The sequence below is a fragment of the Calidris pugnax genome, unplaced genomic scaffold (genome assembly GCF_001431845.1).
Source record: "Calidris pugnax isolate Ruff unplaced genomic scaffold, ASM143184v1 scaffold245, whole genome shotgun sequence".
NCBI classification, from domain to species: domain Eukaryota; kingdom Metazoa; phylum Chordata; class Aves; order Charadriiformes; family Scolopacidae; genus Calidris; species Calidris pugnax.
The window spans coordinates 1308194-1326546 of record NW_015090982.1 but is presented as its reverse complement, the minus strand read 5'-3'; the positions used below and the strand labels follow the sequence as shown (position 1 = coordinate 1326546).

Sequence of the window (18353 nt, the reverse complement as noted above, 5' to 3'; positions counted from 1 at the left end):
GGGGCAAACACGGTAACGACCCGGGAGAGGGAGCTAAAGACAATTCCATCCCCTGATTAAACCAGTCCCAGCCAACAGCTCAAGGCAAACCTCATGCAATTAAGGAAAAAAGGTAAAAGCTACTGCCTGAGATGGTGCCTTTTCAAGTCCACTTAAGAGTTGCATATAAATGACTGCATTTGCCACCAAAAAAACTTTAAAATATTAACACAAGTTGTACTTTTCATACAAACTACAGGATGCCTTCTTAAAGAGAGAAACTCTTCCAAAAGAGTGCTGCGGCAGAATTTGTAAGTGGAGGCTTTTGAACGCAGTGCTGCAGAGGGAGAACCCACAGTGACAATTACGCGGTTAATTCTGTTACGATGAAAGACCCGATGAATCACACCTCAGCTGGTCAGTTCAGAATTTTCAATAAGCTAAAGCAATTAAAGCTCACAGTTTTCCAAAGAGCAATGAGACACTTAAGAGGCTCAGGTCCAGCTGCTTACCCCAGTCTTCAATCTATAACCGAGCAGAAAATTTAAAAAAAAATAAAAAATAAAAAGAGGTCCCAATGAGAGAACCCTGAACAGAGATCGGCGTGAATCTGGATGACACCCAGCTCTGCTCTCCGGGAAGGGGACACGTTCCCTGCCCAGGGCAGGTCGCCACGCTCTGACACCGTGAAAAATTCCCTTCCTTCCCCTCATCCCTCCTCCACCGCTGGATTCAGAGCGCACATTAACTCCGGGTGCCCAGCCAAGTCCACTCTTCCCATCACGCTGCCCTCCCCGAATACGAGAGGGATGTGATGCTTTTCAGGCTCCGTCCCCAGCACTGACAGGCAAAACACAGCGGCGAGGACTTGCAGGTGCTTATCCAGCAATAAAACACCCACGGGCTTTTCCTCAAAAGCAGAGAACTGCCTCGTGCTATTTAAAACCGAATGGTAATGAAATAATCACACAGCAAAGGATTACCTTTCACAACCCATCCTCTGCTAAACATCGGCTTGAGCTGGAGGAGGTCACAGTTACGCTCAGTCAAAACTGTGCTACAACGAGTGCAAAGGGAAATAATCCTGCTTCATGGCTCTCCACGGAAAGAACCACTCTCTTAAGTCGCACACCAACTCAAACACTGGTTTATTTACCAATCTGGAGTCCTCAGCACAGGAAGGACATGGACTTGTTGGAGCGGGGCCAGAGGAGGCCACCAGGATTCTCCAAGAGCCAGAGCCCCTCTGCTGTGAGGACAGGCTGAGAGAGTTGGGGGGGTTCAGTCTGGAGAAGAGAAGGCTCCGGGGAGACCCTGGAGCCCCTTCCGGTCCCTAAAGGGGCTTTAAGGTCCCTTCCAACCCAAACCATTCTATGATTCTATGATTATTGCTGACCATCTTGATTTAACTGTTAAGAGGCTGCAGAGTTAAGAATTTAGGGGAAAGACACAAACCTAAAGAGGAAATGAACCCTTTAAAGCATCCCCATTCTCCACAACCGGTCCTCAGCTGCACTCCACGGCACTAAGACAGGGCTGGAAGAGAAGATACCTTGAAAATAGCCTACGCTACAGTTTTTAGGCTGCTCTTTCCCAGTGGTTAATTATTAAAATACAAAAATACCATGTTTAAATATAGCACTGCGGTTCAGACTTAGTTGTAGCCTGAACACTCAGTTCCGATTTGTTTTGGCTTAACCTGTTTTTTTCCACTGAAGCACCGAGCGTCCGTCCCTGGGCAGGTTGTGGGGTGGGTTTGGGGTGGGGATTTTAGGCTTTGAGGAAGGGGTTTGTTGGAGTTTCTTTCTACACCCACAAAAAGCCACAAAATCCTTTTGCCTCCTAAATGAATACAATCATATCTGTTACTACTAGTCTAGAGGAGAAGCTGGCTCCACGCTGTGAAGTTGTTTTGGCCAACGAGGACTGAAACCCTACCAAGAAAGACAACAAACTATTGCAAAGTCAAAGCCTTTGGGAGAAGGAAAGGCTTCAAGGGTGGGAGAGAGCCCTTCAGCAAACCCCAAGGCTGCGATGGGAAGGAGCTGTGGAGCAGTTACCAGCACTGAGGCACTGATTTATTTTCACGTTTGCCTACGTTTTACCAAAGAGTAAAAATACCCCAAAAAAAGGAGCTGGGTGCGGCCGAGAGTCATCCCAGGGCTGGGGAAGTGGTAAAGTCTTCCAGGCAGGCAGGCAGCCACGAAAACATAGCAACTGGCAATTTACTCCAAAACAGAACTTTATCTTAAAACAAACTCTCCCGAGTGACTGGGTTCTGATTAATGGAGAAAAAGGTATTTGTTTGTAGAAGGCCAGTAAAAGCCAAGGCAGCCTGGAGGAGAGGCTGGGTGCTGAGGTTTGTTCTGCCGAGACAGAGGGTATTTCAGCCCCAGAGCCCTGGCAAAGCGATTCCCCACCTCACGGCACTCGCGGCAGAGGCACCTCATGGCTTTCGACATGAGCAGGATGCAGAGTATCTCCACTTCTCCAACACCACCCTGCAGCACGAGCAGGAGACCCACAGATGGACAGGTCCTACATCTCCTGTGGAGACAACAGTGGCAGGAGGGCATGGAAGCCTCCAGGGACCGACCTTCCTCCTCCCCCTCCTCGGACACACACGGCCCCGCAGAGGCTCCGCTCTGCAGCCAGCCCCGACACACTTCGTTTCCACTCCCCTGCCCTGACGGATGTGAAACCGTGGGGTCCATATTAATCCTCCCAACACCGAAATCTGGAGCCAGCAAATCCATTGAGACAGACAGAGGACAATTAAACAAGTCTCCGGGTCTTTTATCACCAAAATAAAAGACAGCTTCACGCGATACGAGCTGTCTGCAGCAGCTCATCTGCATGCAGGGAAAGGAAGCTTCATTCAGAAAGCACAAAATCGAGTGGCACCCCATTAACGTGACTCCCCCCCCAAGGTTCAGGGGGGGGTCTTGATGCTAATGGAGCTTTCTGGAAGGGGCTTAGTAAAACCTCACCTACAGCTGGAAAGCCCTCCCATTTACTGTTGGAATAAATGCAGCAGGTTTGTGCTCAGTCTCTGCATGCTGCATCAGTGGTTCCCAAGGACATAGCAAGGTTGTCCTGGGAGAAGAAAAAAAAAAAAAACATATACACACATGTAGATGCCAGCATTTGGATGACCAGATATTGCCAGGAGATACAACTCTCCTACCCCAGGCAGTTTATAAGCAGAGTCTCCCCCCTCCATCCATCGTGGTCAGAGCATCCAGATGCTTCGGATCCGCATCGCTGCTCTGCAGCCCCACATCTCCGCTGCCCCCCGCATCCCTCACCCAGCCCCAGGCTCCCAGCCCCACAACACAGCTCTGTTCAGAGTAAATACGTGCTTCCTCACTTCGAAATGAAGGCAGCCAAGCCATAGGGGAGGTTGCCTACGTTAACTGGGAGGCTGGAGGTGTGCCCAAGACACCAGACTACATCAGCCAACCCTTCCATGCAGCGCTCGCTTTCCAACACCTCCCTCACATGCACACAAACACACGCTCCTTTGTGGGGAGTTTATTTTCGAGAAGCCAAATGTTACCATTAAAATCCAGATACACCTTGGTAGATATAGGAGAGCCCCTTTTGATGCTTTTATCCTGGAAAAAACAGCCTTTGGAGTTAACTCGGGCGCACTGAAGGACAACTCCAATGAAGTGTCTTCCCCTTAAACCACAATAACAACTTCAGACTTGTTAAATCAGGTACAGAATGAGAGATAACAGGTCCCCACCTTCTCCTGCTCTGCACGGGCTCCTCGCTGCAGCACCAGCCCCTGATGGGCAGCCTCAACAGGGACCACGTGTTATCAGAGGGATAACTTCCAGCTGAAGGTGTGTCCGTGCCCATACACACACACGTAACTACAGCATGTTGCCTCTAGGAACCAAACCAGCAGAAAAACAACATATTTTTTTCCCCTTGGGATGCTTTCTGTGGTTCAGCAGCTCACCCGAAGGTGACAGAACCATCCCCACCTCTGTGACACAGGGGGACTCTCTACACCTACTTGAAAGGACGTTGTAGAGAGGTTGGTGCTGGTCTCTCCCCACAGGTAATTAGCGATACAACCAGAGGGAATGGCTTCAAGCTGCAATAGGGTAGGGTTAGACTAAACATTAGGAAAAAAATCTTCACAGAAAGAGTGGTCAGAGAGTGGAATGGGCTGCCCAGGGAGGTGGTTGAGTCACCATCCCTGAATGTGTTTGAGAGTCATTTAGATGTGGTGCTGGGGAGAACTCTGTAGAGTAGGGTTGTTGGTCGGACTCAACGGATCCCAAGGGTCTTTTCCAACCTGATTGATTCCATGATTCTATGACTGTCAGCTTGTGCCATCCCCAAGAGCACTTGGGGGACAGTGAAACAGGGATTTCTCCTCAAAACCTCTCCTCCCTGGCGCTTCCCTTCCCTTATGACACTGTTTCTGGTACCACACACCATTGTCTATCTCCCTCCAAGCTCCACATGCAGCAAAGAAAAAACCCAGCGTGGGGTCAGTGCCTTCTGCCTCCTCTGTGGCCCCTTCCCAAACCAGCAGCTTAAAACCACCAGCCCAGAAGCCTGATGACAAGGCAGATAAACTACTGCACATCGACACATCCGACACAGAAACAGCAGCACTGAGCAATACAAGTTATTCAGATAAAAGTCTGTAATTAAATAAAAACACACAGAAACAAATGGCAGACTATCTGCCATATGTAGGGCATTAGTGCCTTATAATGACACCCTGCAGCATAAGCATAATTAAGAATATCTCAGGATTCCCATTATAAATCCTTATTATTAAGGGGTTCATAACCTATTGTACAAACTCGCCTGGGGCTGGAGCTCGGCCGGCGAGATAGCAGTTCCAGCAGCATATTTTATTCTTGAAAGCTACTTACAAAGTTGGGTTTAAAGGCTATCAGTACTTTAAATTTCTGCAATTCCAAGTAAGTGTCAAAGGTTAAGACTTCATTATTTCTAAGCTTCTGCAACTGAGGGATGGGGCAGTTTTGGTTTAAAATTATTAAAAAAAAAAACCAAAACCCAGACAAACTGCTTCTACAGTTTAAAAACCCCTTGGAGAACAACAAACACCTGCAATGACAAAGCGAGCAGCTTCATTACAGTCTGTGGGGCAGCCCAAAAAGCAGGGGAGAGAAATAAGGGTGCATTAGGTGGATGGAGGATGCTGGGGATGTGCAGAACATCCCTCTGGTGCTTCCATTTCACACCAGCAAACCCCAGATACAGCAAAGGTAAAATCATCCACAAGGGTGCGGTTGCCTGGAAAAAGATGACCCCCCTGCAAACAAACCCCAACTCTCAACCTTCAACATCGTGGTTGAAAATTTGTATCAGACAATTTGGAGGTGACTCTGGCTGAACACGGGGTGCTGCCAGCCATTTCCAACTCTTTTATGGATTCTCTAGTAAACAGCAGCAAGTTATTTTGGGGTTGCTGGGAGGAAAAAAAGAGAGCAGAGCTATTTCATCAAGGCTTAGGATTTTCTTTTTTTTTTAATTTCTGACTTGTGAAATCATCTCTCAAGAGCTGCGGCGCAGGGTCCGGAGGGGAGGGACGGGGTCAGCACCAAGAGAATGACTCAAGCAGCAATTGCACAACGGAGCTGAACACCAACACCCTGGGCAGGAGCAGGGGACTGAATAAAAAAAAAAAAAACAACCAGCTTTAACTAGACTTTTTAAGCATCTGAAAATTAATAACTAATTTACACCACAAGTCCTGTAAATGGCAATAATGCCCCTTGGCTGACAACTCCACATATTCCAGGCTTCTCAGTAATTGCACTGGCCCAGCTCTCCTGCTCCTCATTTCAAGTTTAGGAAACACATGGTGAAAAGACACCTCGGAGGGCTTTTCCCAACAACCAGACCGAGCTGAAGTCCACTGCATTTGACGGCATTTATTATTATTGCTGCTTGGTGTTTATTAGCAGCATCTCTAAGCGCTTGCTGCCCTCTCAGCCCCACAACACCAGGCACAGCCAGCACCCAGGGCCACTCACCGCAGCTTCCCAAGCTTCTGGAGATCCACAATAATTGAGGTTTGAGGCAACAACAGCAGAGATAACAATAGAGGGGCCGAAGCCGAAAGAAAGGCAGCTTTTCTAAGAGCCAACACGACGCAGGCTCAGAACAGCCCGTGATCAGGGCGCTCGCAGGCAGCGGGCAAGGCAAGGAGATGCTGTGTGCAGATGTTCATCTGGGAGACAATATTGCAAGTGCTGCTTTAATGAGCAATTAGGTCCTGCCTGCTTCCCTGCTCCTCCTGCTGAGGCAAGACACAAGCGATCCAAGGCATTTTCCCCAGAAAATCTTGGGTTTATAGATCCTAACATTACTAACTGATACTGCATCATAGAATCACACAATGGTTTGGGTTGGAAGGGACCTTCAAACCCCCCCAGTGCCACCCCCTGCCCTGGGCAGGGACACCTCCCACCAGACCACGTTGCTCCAAGCCCCCTCCAACCTGCCCTTGAACCCCTCCAGGGATGGGGCAGCCACAGCTTCTCTGGGTAACCTGGGCCAGGCTCTCACCACCCTCACACCAAACAAGTTCTTCCCCACATCTCAGCTCCATCTCCCCTCTTCCACTGTCAAACCTTTCCCCCTCAGGGCTGCTCTCCAGCCATTCTCCTGCATCCCTGACAGTGGGAGCCAGGCTGCTCAGACCCAGCTGGAATCTGTCCTCGGAGCAGAGGGATGGTTGGATTGCAGCATCCACCAGGGTTTCCACCAGGAAAGGGATGGAGCTGAAAATATGAAGAGCAGGAGAAGGATCTGGGACAATACCTGCTGGCTCCTGGGAAATGTGGATCTGGGCCATGGATGTCATTTCTAGATTGGTGGCAGCACATAAACCACTCCTGGTTTAGTTTACGATGCCTTGGCTCATGTTCTCCACAATCCCAACCCATGGAGCAGAAGCCTCATATTTCATCACTCAGTGTATCCTGCATATACAAAAGATCCCAGCCTGTCTTATGAACTCAGCATAACAAATAGAAAGGCCTGGGAAATATAATGCTCCATTTATTATACCAAACCTAAACTACAAAAGCAAGCCAGTTGTTTGAGCCACATTCCGCCACTTGAACTTCAGAGTTCCCAGCCCATATCCTCCTCTGGCAGCTCCTGCTTCGCGCTTCCACACCATGCGAGGACTCACTAAATTCGTTATTTATTTCAAGACATTCTGTGACTGTTCATTAGTGATAAAGCCACACACATTTTCTGGCTTAATACGGTCTCTGAGAAACTCGTTTGGACGGGGATCAGGGACTGTTGCTTCACACCATTCCCCAGCCTGGGCTTTTTTGTACAAATCCCCAAATTACAAATCTGAACACATACCAAAAGGAAAGGAACTTACAGCATAAACTTGTATTTCCCACCCAGCGTGCGGTGGATGTGCAGTTTCAGAGCCTTCCAAATATCAATGTTTTTTCGACAAACACCCAGTAAAATTTAACATTAACATGACACGAAAGATGGTCAAACGCGACCATGTCTTTGCTCACAACAGTGAAATGGCTGGATGCTGGTTATTTTGAACTCAAAACAAAAAAAGGCAAAAACCTCTTAAAAATATCAAATCGGTTCCCTGTCTTCACAGCTGCACTTTCCTACCCTCACACCCAAACACACGAGGCCAGAACCGATGTCCTGCTGCGGGTGCAAAGGCTGTCTCCATCTGGCAGGGTGCAACGAGCACGGTGATGCCTCTCTGGAGGCTTCAGAACGAGCTAAAAGGCTTTAAGAAAAAAAAAATAATAAAAGGCTTCTGAAGTGCTGGAAGATGCAAAGTGGAAGAGAACATAATGAAAGGTTGAATTTAATAAGGACACTGAGGTTGGACATTCCTGAAAAGAGAGTCCTGAAAATGCTAATGATCAGATGATCGTAACCAAAAATACCCATCGGAGCACTGATAATTTACATAGAAAAATCAAAAGCCTCCGATTCAGAAATATCAAGTTAATACACTTGAAAAGTTAACAGAAACACACAGCAGTCTGAAACTGTTGTATTATTCTACCGCAGCAGATGCACACACAGAGGCTAATTTAGAGCCAGGTTCAGCCTGTAATTGGTGACCTATAAATAAGAGAAGGAAAAAAGTCATTGTGCATTCAGATCTGTATTTTCCCCGAATCCTCTCAAATGCCTGGACAAAAGGCTTCTGCCACACACGGGGTGATAAAATGCCACCACTCACTGTATTTTGCAAACTTGCCCTAGGGATAGACCTCACAATATTTGCATTTGCCTTTCAGACCAGGACACCAACCCATTTTACCCACAAAATTGGTGAATTGTCTTAATTTGGCTTGGATTGGTTTAGCTCAGTATTAATTTATAATTTTAACAGGCTGGCCATTTACAATAGATACAACGCAAACCTGTGCGGAGGAAAAACAAAAGCTTTCACTTCAGAAAGTTAATTAGGAGGGAGGAAATCTCTTGCCACTGGGGGCAAAGGGAAAAGAGCATCGACACGAGGGGTGATGTAAGAATTCCTGACCTTAGCACAGGAAAAACAAGAGGAAATGTTGGGATCTGGAGATAATGGAATAATCAGCCCAGTAATTAAGTTGATTAAGATCCTGATGGACGCACTTGCTTCGAATAGCGGAAATCAGAACAAAAATACTGACCACATTACTGCTCTTCTTGCCCCCAAAAATAAAATTATAAAACACTTCCAACAGGCAAAGGGAAAACTGGCAGGAGAGCTGAGAGACGAGGGGGACCTTGCCTCCCAGCCAGGCTCTGACAGCCAAACCCAGGGCAAGGCAAGTGCGAAGATTTAAACACCTGACCCAAAAGAACATAAATTAAACATTTTTGGAGGTACAGACCGGAGGGAGCCCTGTCACCCACGGGGCAGGGATGTCCTTGGACCACAGAAATGCAGATGCCTGGGCTGAAGCCCACTCGCTGAGAGTGACATCGCTACCAAGAGGCTGAATATATTTTCTCAACTGCATTTCTCACTTGAAACCCCAGGATTTTGATCCGCAGCGTGGGCCATAGGGGAACCCTTTCCCCCGGCAGGTAGAGCTGCGTGAGCTTGTCAGAACAAAAACCACTGAGCTTTTACAAGATGCAATTTCACCAGGCACAAAAATAGCAGCTCTCCCTCGGAATAACAAGGGGAATATTTGCATTTTTCTTTCAACATCAGCTCCCGGCAGCTCTGAATTTCAACTTCTGGGTGTCGTTTTAAGGCAGTGGCAGGTTTTGCATCAAGAGCTTTCCTGAAAGTTTCACATTTCGATGCAAATGTTCTTAATCCTCAACTGTAAGCGTGTAATTAAGGCACTAATTCCACGAGGTACTTAAGCACCCAAGCGGTCTGGACAAGGTTAATGGAGCTCAAGTATTTCAAGCCACCCCACAGCAGCCCCCACCTCTAACAACTTGCCCCCCAGCCCTTCAAAACCTGTGATGGGAGGCACAAGACGTGCCCTTTGCTCCTGGCACCCACCCTTACGTAACATGAAGACCCCCAAAAATGGGTCAGAAACAGGCAAAACACCACACCCAGTTACCACAAATGGGAAAAATTCCTACTGTGTCAACAGCGAGACGTGGAGCACGGCTGCAGTTATTTGGAGGAGATGATGCCTGTCCAGTGCCATAATTAGCTACAGAATATTAATTAATTCTTCAATCAATTCACTCGGAGAAAAAAAGTTGCATCAAAGTCATGGACTCTGCATCTTCCTTTTTCTAAAAAAAAGCTCAAGTAAAATGCATGTTTTATTCCGTTCCATAAATTTCTTTTGAAATGGGTTTAATCTCTTCCTAAAAGAGTGAAAGACAGAAGACAAAGCAACTCCCTCATTTTGTGAAATTGATGCTGGAACCTCTGAGCCCAGCGTTCGTTAGGAATTCAGCACCGGAGCCACTTACTCGAGAGCAGACAGCTGGAAGGGGAGGATCAAGGGATGTCAGGAGCCAGGTCTGAGGCTAATTCTCAGTACCCTGTCTCTTTCTTCGCCCCTGAAACACTGAACTGATCATTTTTCTTACTGACATCTACGACCCTGAAGAGCCGTGAGCTCCAACAGCGCTGTGCTCAGCTCCAGACGGGGATGCAGATATGGGCTGGTGACACCAGGCTGCACAGATGCATCTCCTGACCCTCCAACATACCAAGAACGACCACAAAAACCCACACAATCCTCAAAAAATACCCCCCCCAGATGGGGGGTCCTGGCCACACAGGTAAAAAGCAGAAATGAACCACTGAGATAACTGCGGGAGCAGCAGCGCATCAGAAACCAATTATAAAGACACTAAACTGAAATTCTTGAGACTGAGATGCTGCCCAAAACCTCTGCATTTTGCAAAAGCCCTCCCCCCTCTTCTTCATCCTCCGCAAACGGACCCCATTTCTCTGCTATCTGCATGTAGGGGTTTTCAGTTCATCACCCACTCAGTCCCATCAGCAGCACGGACGTGGCTTCCAGATACCCCCGTGTGGCTTTTATCAGCCTGACAGCATCCCAGGGACACAGTGTCTGTCACAGCCCGACTGCTCCTCAAGCCAGTGCAATTTTTAGAGGACTATTTTACAACATCCTCCAGTCCAGCCATCATTCCTCTGCTGCTTCCCCTGGGAGATTACATCCCCGCTAATTACTCTCACTGTCAGGAAGCTGCTTCCCCAGCAGAGCTGTGGCAGCTCAGTGAAGGATCCTGATAGTTTTACTTCATCTTGGTCACACTCTTCTTCAGCACAGACACCCTGATCTATCAGAGGGAGAAAAGGACATGGAAAAAAATGCACCAGAAGCTGGGGCAGGGAGAGAAGGAACCATTTAACACCTAAACCTGGCTGAAAGTGAGCAGATGGCGTGGGGGGGGAATAAAGCAGAGCTGGTACGTACCTTTGTTACACAGCTCACTGCTCGTATTATAGAATCATGGAACAGTTTGGGTTGGAAGGGATCTTCAAGCCCCCCCAGTGCCACCCCCTGCCCTGGGCAGGGACACCTCCCACCAGACCACGTTGCTCCAAGCCCCCTCCAACCTGCCCTTGAGCCCCTCCAGGGATGGGGCAGCCACAGCTTCTCTGGGCAACCTGGGCCAGGCTCTCACCACCCTCACACCAAACAAGTTCTTCCCCACATCTCAGCTCCATCTCCCCTCTTCCAGTGTCAAACCCTTCCCCCTCATCTATTGCTACATGCCCTTGTATTAAACATGCATATGTTGCCTTTCATCCGAGGAGACCTGGAATAACTTATCACCAAGGGAGAATTCAGCTCAGCCCCTCCTGGATGGCACCCTGTGGGAGGAGGTTTGCTGAGCTCCCAGGGACTTCAGTACCATTTTCCATGACACAAGCTTTGCCACCTCTGGCAGGGCTCAGCCATGAACCCGGGCAGATGAGAGGGCTGGAGCTGCTCTTCAGAGGAGCAGGGCAGAGCAGATGCCAGTTCATTCGCCCCGGAAAGGGGGCTGCCAGCTGAGAGCCCCCCTCCTCCTTCAGGAGCACACACAGTTTATTCCCCTATACAAAATTCATAGTGAGCTGCAACTGCTGTGTGCTCATCTCCTGGCTGCTAAATATTTATGAGCCGATTACAAAAAACAAATTTATCACTTTAGCCCTCAGCCAAGTTTGGAAGGATTCAAATATTTATGCTGACTGGGAGCCCTGCCCCCCTCACCCGCTTCCTCTCCCCAGCTTTTTCCCCACTCAAGTGGAGGATCGACTGTTTTCGGTCCTCACCCCCCTCTCCCTGGGCAATGTGCTGCTGTTTGCTTTAATAATTTCTCTGGTTTGCTTGGGGGAGTTTCCACCCCACAGCAGCAGAGGGGACACCACATCCCGAAGGAGCCGGTGGGTCGGGAGCAGCCGGGACTCACTGAGCATCCTGTAGCAGCACAGAGGAGAGCTGTCGGCATCTGTGATTTGGGCCAGGTCCTTGGAGCTGGGGAGCTGCAACTGGGACTGGGAAGGAGCTTTGCCAAGTGAATCATTCCTTCCCCATCCCACCCTTTTGGCAAAGCCAGCACCACCTTCCACTTCCAACAAAGGGCATCAGCAGCGCTCGGCTGGGGAAGGGACGTGACCCTTCGCTTCCAATGGCAGATTTCATCACTCCACTCTTGGATCAGGGAGGGGAGCCATGGGAGGAGGGGAAGGGTTTGACCCTGAAAGAGGGGAGATGGAGCTGAGATGTGGGGAAGAACTTGTTTGGTGTGAGGGTGGTGAGAGCCTGGCCCAGGTTGCCCAGAGAAGCCGTGGCTGCCCCATCCCTGGAGGGGTTCAAGGCCAGGTTGGAGGGGGCTTGGAGCAACCTGGTCTGGTGGGAGGTGTCCCTGCCCAGGGCAGGGGGGCTGGAACTTGATGATCTTTAAGGTCCTTTCCAACTCTAACCATTCTGCGATTCTATGATTTTCCTGCTGTCCCTGGTCAGCTGGACTAGTGAGAACAGTCACCCATGGCCCAGAGCGATGCTCACTCAGCCTCTGCCATGGATCCCATCTGTCCACGGACACAAACAGGTCCCTCCCCAGGTCCCTGAACAGACGCACCTACTGCTGGCAAGGCCACTGGGCAAAGCCCTCAGCTCGTCTGCTGCAGCTGCACGATGCACAGAGCTGCACATGGACCGCTTTCCTCCTCAGTTGCCTGCATAAAGACTATTAAAATTAACAGAATAATGCATCTAAATCTGCCATTGTTTCCCCTCAACACAGAGGAAGAGCCAAATCATCACTAACAGGGGCGGCTCAACAAGGTTTTGTATCAGCCGGGAAATTCAGAGGCTGCAAGTTGCATCTGATTCAGAGCAGCTGCATTACCCCATTCAGGGAACTAATTAAACCTCCAACAGCAGCACTACATTTATGTTTAAATCTCATTGTTGCCATTAGGACCAGCCAGATCAGCCCCTTTCTGCACATACAAATCACTGCAAAAGACCCCAAAATATTCCCCACAGGTGCATCTTTACCATTTCTTACCAGTAATAGGAGTCTGCTTTAGAATATTTTATAGCAAGAACGGCCTGACCATATAAACTACTATAAGCAGCCCCGTTTTATGCTGATTCCAGAGAAAATTGCTCTGCCCCATGAACCATGCCCCTCCTGCTGACAGCATCAAAGGGTGCAAGTGTTGCACCGGAGCCAGGATGAGACCCCACGTGCCTCTATACATACAGCCTTTGGAAATTAAGGAGCAAATCAAGCTACAGGCAGTGAATCACCAGCTGCTGGTTTGTCCCTCTTCCTATGAGAATATTTAACTTTACACAGTGTTTTTCCATGGGAACAAAAAACATCCTGCAAAAAGAGGCTATTGCCATCTCACAGATGGGGAAACTGAGGCAGAGAGGAGACACCTTTGTCCGGGATCCTTCAGGCTGGTCCGTGACAGCCATGAGACCCCACGGCAAACCAGGGCTCCAGCCACAGGATGCTGCCACCAGATAAAAGCAATTCCACAAAATGTTTAAATTACGCCAGAAACCAGGAAGACAAATAAAACCATCAGGTTTTAATAATACAATATTATTATTTTTTTTTTAAGTTAGACCTGCCCCACTGGAGACAGATGTGAATTTTTCACATTCTTTCTCCATTTTCCTCCTAACAGGAAGGAAAAGCAGATTTTCCTCCTGTGGCTTGTTAGGCTGACACTGGGTGGAAATGATGCTTTTTGTTTACAAGCAGGGAAGCAGATCTGCGGGTTCATTCCTGGGAGCAGAGGAAGCCCAGGCTCACTAACGCCTTGACCTCTGCTACGAGTCAGGCTGAGCAGCACCAGAAAGTCAAAGGCTCCTTCCCTTTCAGCGTTTGCTGTAAACAGCTCAGTTAGGCATGAAAAGCACAGTGAAAACGAGCCAGTCCTTTCAAATAAACCTTCTGCTGCAGGATCTTTCACTAACAGCCATGGTAAAACTGACCCAGGTAATTAACAGCAAAATTTCTACAACCGAAACAGCTACTGTGGAAAATAGATGTATTTGGCAACGCTGAACGTAAATGTCTTTGGCTGAAAACACTGCAGGGAGTGAGAGTATGAACCGAAGGATGGGCTCGCAGCAAGGAGGGATTCCCACTTTGCTTTTAGCACCTTTGAACGTCTCCCTTTCCCACAAAAAGATGGGTTTTCTCCCCAAGTTGGGACAGGAGAGGCAGCTGAGCACCAGTCAGCGCAGGGAGGCGGCGAGTGGGGGCACGGCCGTCCCAGGAGCTCACACCCGGCTCCTCTCCCCAGCACCACGCCGGGGCTTCCAGTCCCTTCAGTGTACAAAGAGTGGTTCATCCCAGCTTATCTCCTGCGCAGCGCCCGCTCCACGGCGGAGAATCATCTCCAAAGAATGTTTCAGTAATGCTGCCGTGCTGAATTTCAGAGGGACACTTAATCTCGCCCGAGTGGTTCACTAGGGCCAACTTTCTGAGCATGAAATATTTAACTATCCATGGGCCTCCTGTACTATAATAAAGTGACTTCTAACAAGCCTCTGAAATAAATATGTGAAGAGGAAAGCGGGAGCTATTAAATACACAAAACACAGCCTAATTACTCTCTTCCTTCCATCCCCATGAACCCAGGACACTGCTTATCCCCCCACCCCACCCAGCAGCCAGGGCTCAGAAACAAAATATCTCTGGATGCTGGGAGAGTCCTCGGGGGAAGGATTTGGAAAGAGGAGGTCAACATAAAGATCTGTGAGGAGCACTTAGCAAACTCTCCCCTATTTTGGAGATGTAAAAACTGATTGCCTGAAAGAAATCAAGCCCTGTATTTGAGCAACTTAAAAACTTTGAAAAACCCCTCACTTCTTGCAGTTCTGCTTCTCCCCCACTCCATTTAACTCTCTCTTTTGGCATTTAACACCTTAAAGACTTACAAGTGAGCATTTGTCTGTTATTGTGATGTGAGAGTTAGTAAAAGTAGTGAAACTACCTCTACCACATTTGTCTGTTATTGTGATGTGAGAGTTAGTAAAAGTAGTGAAACCCCCCCTCGGACCCCCCTGAGGGATGTGGTAGAGGAGGTCACTGCACAGATTCACCCCTGGCACAGCAGCTCCTAAGCGAGGGCAGCCTTACCTCGTCCCACTCCGAGGCGAAGGACGGGGACTTCTCCAGCCTCTTCTTCCCGGTGCTGCAGTTGGAGAGGGATTCGCTGCGGCTCCCCATGGCATCGTCCTCCGTGGGAGAGCAGGTCAGGAGATCCGAGTCCGACTTGGACAAGCTGCGGCTGAGTTTGAGCTCGGCTTTGGGCTTGTTCCCCGGGTGGGCTCTGCCCACAGCTCTGTCCCCCTCTTCCTCGGCACCGCCGGGGTGCTGGAGCACGTGGGGCGTGACTACAGCCTCGGGATCCGCCCGGGTGACGTGCGTGTGCTGGACGGTGGCGTAGATAACTTTCTGGTTTTGGTCCGGAGAGCTGGTCCGTGCTGGTCCAGGGGCAGGTAAGTCAGCATCCTCCAGCTGCATAGCAGGTGGGTGGCCGGGAGCTTCCGTCCCTCCTTTCTCCGCGGAGGAAACCAGCCTGAAAGGGTCCTCGCTTATCTCACAGATCGGGGAAGAGCCGTGAAGCAACCCTGAAAACTGCTCTGGAACCTGGATGTCCTGGCCGTCGGCGGAGTCCTGGCTGCGGCTGCCACTGCTCCTCCTGTGGTCTTCGATGGGATGAAAACGAGGGGTGGGGGGGAGAATTAAAAACATGGAAGAAGCAGCAAAATTCCAGCTCTCCCCCTGCCCTCCCTCAGCGAGGGAGGGAGAGATAAAGAGAGAACAGTTCAGTATTGTTCCGCGTGCTCAACTTGTACCCAAAGTCATGGCATTTATGAAATTCCAAACACTGGCCTGATTTATGCAATCTGGCAGCTCTCCTTGTTGTTTTATTCCTGTTAACACTAACTATCAGGCCTTGCTATATAAGGCTAAGAGAAGTGCTAACTATATCCTGCGGAGAGAGCAAGTGAGGTAGGAGAAGCGGAGACAGAGGCTCCTGGAACATCTGATACATTTCCATAAAGGCCAAAGTGTTATTTAGAGCAGCGCTCCCTGCTCTTGGCATGAGCTGCTGGGTGGGAAAACTGCTGGACTGTAATCAAACCTGCGAGTTCCACAATCCCTTCCCTTAAAAAAAAAAAAAACCCACCCAAAAAAAACCCCACCACGCACTGCTTTCCTCCCTAGCGGTTTCCGAGTTTAACCTCTCCTCCTTCCTCAGAGGAGAGAAATAAACAGTTTATGCAGTAAAACACTCGATCCAAAAGTCTCTCTCTTGCAAGCGAACCGCTGAACACAGAAGGGGCTGATGAGGGACAAAGGCTGCGTGGGGCACCGTCTGTCCCCGAAACGTGACACTGCCACTCAGCCACCCCTGCACCCCCAGCTTTAATATCAGGTACCAGGGCCCTGGATAAATCATGAATAATTGACTGATGCCAATCACCAAGAGTGTGCAGACATACGTGTGCTCACCTTGGTCACGTTACACACGTGCTTTTGAACTGTAAGAGCAGAACTCTGTAAAGGTAAGGAGTGCAACTTGTGTTTGCTGAGGATTCCCGTACCTGCCCATAACTGCTGGCAAATTTTAACCACTTCCATTTACTGCTGAAGAAACACCCTTCAGCCTAAGGACCCCAAAACCAACGCTGCAAAGGGACAATAGAGCAAAGCACCCCCATAATGTGGCTCTGAAAGGCAAGGAGGATGTTTGGATGAGAGGAGGAAATTGCTCGCTTTGCAGGACAGCAGCTCTCAGCAGCCAAGGCAAAGGAATCCTCATTTCAGTGAGGCAAAATACACTAATGAATTCTACTTATCTTTAACTAAAAGCAGCCTATTAACAACACCAGTGAGATCAACTCCTTCCCCCCCAGCATCCTTTCCAGCACTAGGCTTGACCGGATCATTTTCAAACCCTGACACCCATCTGGTTTTGTGGTCTGTCCTCACACCAGAAATGAGGCAGGAAAGGACTGAATTACTCATTTATCTCTGCCAGCCGCTCCAGATCCCGGGGTCTCGTGTGCCCTATGTTTGATGAGCACAGCTCATCCCTCTCGCAGACATTTGTTTACTCCACAGAAATTTAAAAAAAGCCGTTTGCTCAGTTGGCAGCTGAGTCAGGAAGAGCCAAAGCCCGAGCAGAGGGGAAGTGCCAGGGCAGCGTCGGCAGAGCTCGCTCCTCACCGGGCTCAAGCCATGCGAGGGCTTATTTCATTCTGGATCCTACGAGTTAAAGATTCCAGGACAATGAAGTAGTTGTTGATGATCTCGCCCGGGCACATCAAACCACAAGTTCTGCAGCTGAAGTTGCCAAGGGGGAGGCACGTCCCCCGCGGGCAGGTGGTGTCTCCAGCATCACTCCTAAGGCTGGTTGGGCAGCGCCAACCCCAGCTGAAGATCTCAACACCAGACTACGTTCAGTTACTTTGCATAAAGTTATGAAGCCGTAAGGCTGGAGAGAAACCTTAGAAGAGACTGGGCATGCTGTGTTCACAGGACAGACTGCTATTAATATGAAAAAGCTACCGACCTGGTGAGAGGGACACAGCGCTGACGGGACAGTGACATTAACCTGATGGGGAGGGAAAAACTTTAGCGAAATCAACAGCTTTTCTTCTTAACCTCTCTCCTGCCTTGGAAATAATTTTTTCCATGCCCCAGCTTAACCTTTACTGACATTTCTGCTGAAGGCAGAGAGGCGGCTGCTGAAAGTTTATGCCACGTGCTGGAACACTTGGGTGCAGCCAGAACAAAGTGCTCCAAATCCAGCTCCAGAGACTCACAAAAGGGCTCCTGTTGAGCAGAAATCACAACCACCCATTCAGCCTCCAGCCGACGAAGGAGGACTTCAAAATACAAGGCAGCTGCCAGGGAAGGAAGGGGTGAAGCAAGGACAACAGCGCTTGCCCAGAAGATGTGAGGAACATCTTGAAGGAGACATTTCAGAGCGTGTAAGAGCCTGAGCTGGAAGCTGCCAACAGAAGAACCAACATTGGCAGGGAAGAGCAATCTCACTCCTTATCAGAAACACAGAGGGCTCCCTGGGGGATCCTGGGGTTTCAAGGAATCCTTTTGGGGTTTCAACCTAAAAGTGCCTCAGGATGGCCAGCAGAGAGGCCAGAACAACCACTGGCCACCTCAGAAAGGGGCACTTTTTGGGGATAAGTTATTGACATGATTCAACTGATGTGCTGATAGTTTCTCTCATGGAAAAGAAATGAACAGTACTCATTTTTTGAGGGTGCAATGAATTTGGAGAAGGGGAAAATAATCTTTAGGTGCTAGAAAATCAGAGAGACCCTGGTTCTATCCATCTGCTGCACTTCAAGGGATATGAAAGCTCC

General features: G+C 49.1%; 1 protein-coding gene and 1 long non-coding RNA gene across 7 annotated transcripts in view; one reads left to right on the top strand and one right to left on the bottom strand.

The window, feature by feature from the left end:
- ANKS1A (ankyrin repeat and sterile alpha motif domain containing 1A) overlaps positions 1-18353 on the bottom strand; it is a 78444-nt gene that overhangs the window by 36833 nt on the left and 23258 nt on the right. For all 6 annotated transcript variants that reach the window (XM_014953710.1, XM_014953711.1, XM_014953708.1 and 3 more), the window contains one exon: positions 15094-15665. In XM_014953710.1, coding sequence (XP_014809196.1) covers positions 15094-15665 — 572 coding nt within the window. The remainder of the gene's footprint in view (positions 1-15093; positions 15666-18353) is intronic.
- On the top strand, positions 15233-15869 carry LOC106894795. The gene is made up of 2 exons (XR_001413311.1): positions 15233-15455; positions 15563-15869. It is a non-coding gene; the product is annotated as an uncharacterized LOC106894795 (long non-coding RNA).